Source organism: Salvia hispanica, chromosome 5 (genome assembly GCF_023119035.1).
Source record: "Salvia hispanica cultivar TCC Black 2014 chromosome 5, UniMelb_Shisp_WGS_1.0, whole genome shotgun sequence".
Classification (NCBI taxonomy): domain Eukaryota; kingdom Viridiplantae; phylum Streptophyta; class Magnoliopsida; order Lamiales; family Lamiaceae; genus Salvia; species Salvia hispanica.
In genome coordinates this window covers 18461242-18464226 of record NC_062969.1, presented here as the reverse complement: position 1 = coordinate 18464226, position 2985 = coordinate 18461242, and the positions used below count along the sequence as shown (strand labels likewise).

At 33.8% G+C, this 2985-nt stretch overlaps 1 protein-coding gene across 1 annotated transcript; it reads right to left on the bottom strand.

Moving 5' to 3' along the window:
- Window positions 1-1709: 1709 nt before the first annotated feature.
- LOC125190319 (FCS-Like Zinc finger 13-like) lies at window positions 1710-2639 on the bottom strand. Its single transcript, XM_048087590.1, has 2 exons — window positions 2065-2639; window positions 1710-1985 (listed from the first exon to the last, which is right to left on the bottom strand). Exons 1-2 carry the CDS (start codon window positions 2532-2534, stop codon window positions 1838-1840), a joined length of 618 nt encoding a protein of 205 aa, XP_047943547.1. The 5' UTR covers window positions 2535-2639; the 3' UTR covers window positions 1710-1837.
- Window positions 2640-2985: the final 346 nt, after the last annotated feature.

Genomic DNA, 2985 nt, shown 5'->3' with positions numbered 1-2985 from the left:
CAACTATTTTTAATGATATGCATTTACAGTGATTACTTACAATTTTAATTTTCCCATACAAGAATTTCCCATAATAATTTATTTAGAAGTACACAAAGCCAAATTAAAAGATTTGAATTTCATTTACATTTGTACACAGTTAGCATTAAATATGATTTGTGTATAATATTTTTTATTTTTTTAGAACCATAAAGGTAATTAGTGCATACTTTAATTCAAATTTTAAAAACAATAGGAAGGAAATTCAAATATAAAAATAAAAGATGAGGTTAAAGGCTAATAAGTTTCCTTACTAAATTTATTATTTTAATACATAATTAATACATTAAATTATTAATATAACTTTATTTTGATTGTAAAATGTTTGGTTGATTATATTCACTCATTTAAAAAGGATGCATTAAAATTTGTGTGTTGCAACTATTTTTAATGATATGCATTTACAGTGATTACTTACAATTTTAATTTTCCCATACAAGAATTTCCCATAATAATTTATTTAGAAGTACACAAAGCCAAATTAAAAGATTTGAATTTCATTTACGTTTGTACACAGTTACCATTAAAAATAGAATTTATCAAAAAGAATATTCTTACATTTACGCCTAGAAGCTTTAATAAATTATAAAACATATATAAATCAGAAATTGTTGCATATATCTTTCTACATTAATATTGACAATTATATTTAAAAAAATTACTGTGTGAAAAAATTTCAAAAAAAAAGATAAAATAAAATAAAATAAAAAGTTGGAATAAGAAGAAAGAACCGCCATACTTTGACTAAGAAATTTGAATTGGAAATTTGTTAATTTTGGGAATATGAGATAAAAACGGCACCGTTTTGCACAGCACCCTCTACTGTGCTAAGTGCTTAGCACAACAGAGGATCCATCCCCGCCAATTTGATAGATGGTGCTCTATTAGAGCATCTCCAATAGCGGCTAGCCGATTCGCGTCGCTAGTCGGTCGGCTAGCCGAACTATTGGAACCGGCTAGTGGCATTTCGGTTAGCCGATCGGCGAGCTCTAGCCGATTTGCGGGCGCTAGCCGACCGCTGGCTGTCATTGTAGGCTCAATTTCAGCTAGCCGGTTGTATTTTTTTTAATGTATTTTTTTATGCATTTTTTATTGCATTTTTAATGTATTTTTTTATGAATTTTTTTTAATTATGTAACTTTTTTTTGGATGGACCTTTTTTAATTTATATAAAATTATTGCATTTTTTAATGTATTTTTTTAATAAATTAGTGAGGAGTAGAGTGGGGCGGTGGCTCGTGTGTGGAAGCCCGGATTTTTTTTTATTATGTAATTTTTTTTTATTTTTAGTTAATGTACTTTTTTTTATTTAAATAAAATTAACAAATTTTACCCGTATATGTGTCGTAAATTTAATTCCGTATTTTGTGTTTAATTCCGTAAATGTAGTTATTTTTGAATTATTTTTATTCGGCTAGCCTATCTGAGTAAAATGATGATGTGACAGATGGAATTTTAGTGTGATCATGTGGCAGGGAGAGAGAGTGACTAGCCTGTGGCTGGCTTAAAGCCATTGGAGATGGTCTTAGTTTGAAGCTCTGAGGCTGCTGGTGACATATAGATATTGTTTCTTTGGCATTTTATAATTACATCACTGTATTATCTTATTAATATAATTTTTTGAATTTGAGTGAGTTAATTTGGAAAGTTGTAAATGCGCGAACGAAAGATGTCAAAAAGGATGCTCCGTTTAATTGATGTGCTGTGTTACATTTCCGCAGTGTTTATATACTTCTACTGTTCTACAGTTGTATTAGTACTCACAACAAAAAGTGTTATTGATAGAATCACTATAAATCTATGAAGCCAGAATCCCGGCGGTAAACATGTGCGCGTAATCGCACGGCGACCCTGCAATTTCCGCCGGCTTCGACGCTTCCGCACTGCATTTATCCATTACCATCTGCGTATACCGGCAATCTGCGCTACAGAATGCTTTCTCTCCTCTGCAATTTACACTTAATCAGTACACCTAATTCACAACACTCGAAAATCTGTCGAATTGATCCGAAATGTTTCCGTTACCTGTACATGTAGATGTCTTTGCCGTCGAGCTTCTTCTGGCACAAATCGCACCTGCTCAAAAATTCCGCCGTCGGAACTGCGCCTCCAGCCTCCACGCCTCTAGCCGGAGATATGTGGAACACGCTTTTGCTGTTGCGATTGCGATTGCGATTGCTCGGGCTATGACACGTCACTATCGTGTACTCCTCCATCTCCATCTCCATCTCCACCTCCTCTCTCCTACTCCTGCAACAATTTTTGGGGTAATTCACCGGAATCGGACTCGATCGCGTCGAATTCCGGCCGATAATACTGTCCCTGCCATCGCCGCTAGATTTCTCGAGAGCTGCTACTATGCCTAACCCTACGGTGCCGAGATCTAGGCTTTTCAGCCCCCGCGGCGACTGAATCTGACTCCTGGGGCTTCCGCTGCCGGAACACAAAGATCCGGTGAGAATCTCGATCACCGGCTTCGAGGTTTTCCCTAACATCACTAGAATTAGTACTGATTTTTCTGATTAATTTGATGGAGTGAAAGTTATGGAGCCCTTGTTTTTGAGTGTTTGATTGATTGAGGAGTTGTTATGGTTTCATTTGATTTGGAGTTATATACTACTCCTAGTTGCATGATTGTTTTAATTTTTATTTTTATTTTTATTTTTATTTTTGAGAACATCGTCACTGAACCTCAATTATTGAACCGCTTTATTCTATTGTTATTATATTTAATAGATCCATTCAGTCCGTCCCAAGTTTGAGTAATTTCTCAAAACATTCATCAACTCTTATATTTATTTTATTCCATCACTATCTTTATATTTTCTTATTTTATTCTTACTCATATTTTTCAATACAATTTCTTAATATTTGTCCCTAAAAATTTTAAGTTAACTTAATTGGGATAGAAATACAGTACTTCTTTTGTTCCACGAAATTATTTTA

Excerpts from the sequence above, each read along its gene's own strand:
- LOC125190319 (XM_048087590.1), bottom strand. The coding sequence starts at position 2,534 with ATGTTAGGGAAAACCTCGAAGCCGGTGATCGAGATTCTCACCGGATCT. Across the intron at positions 1,986-2,064 it reads AAAGACATCTACATGTACAG|AGGAGAGAAAGCATTCTGTA; the intron begins GTAACGGAAACA and ends TGTAAATTGCAG.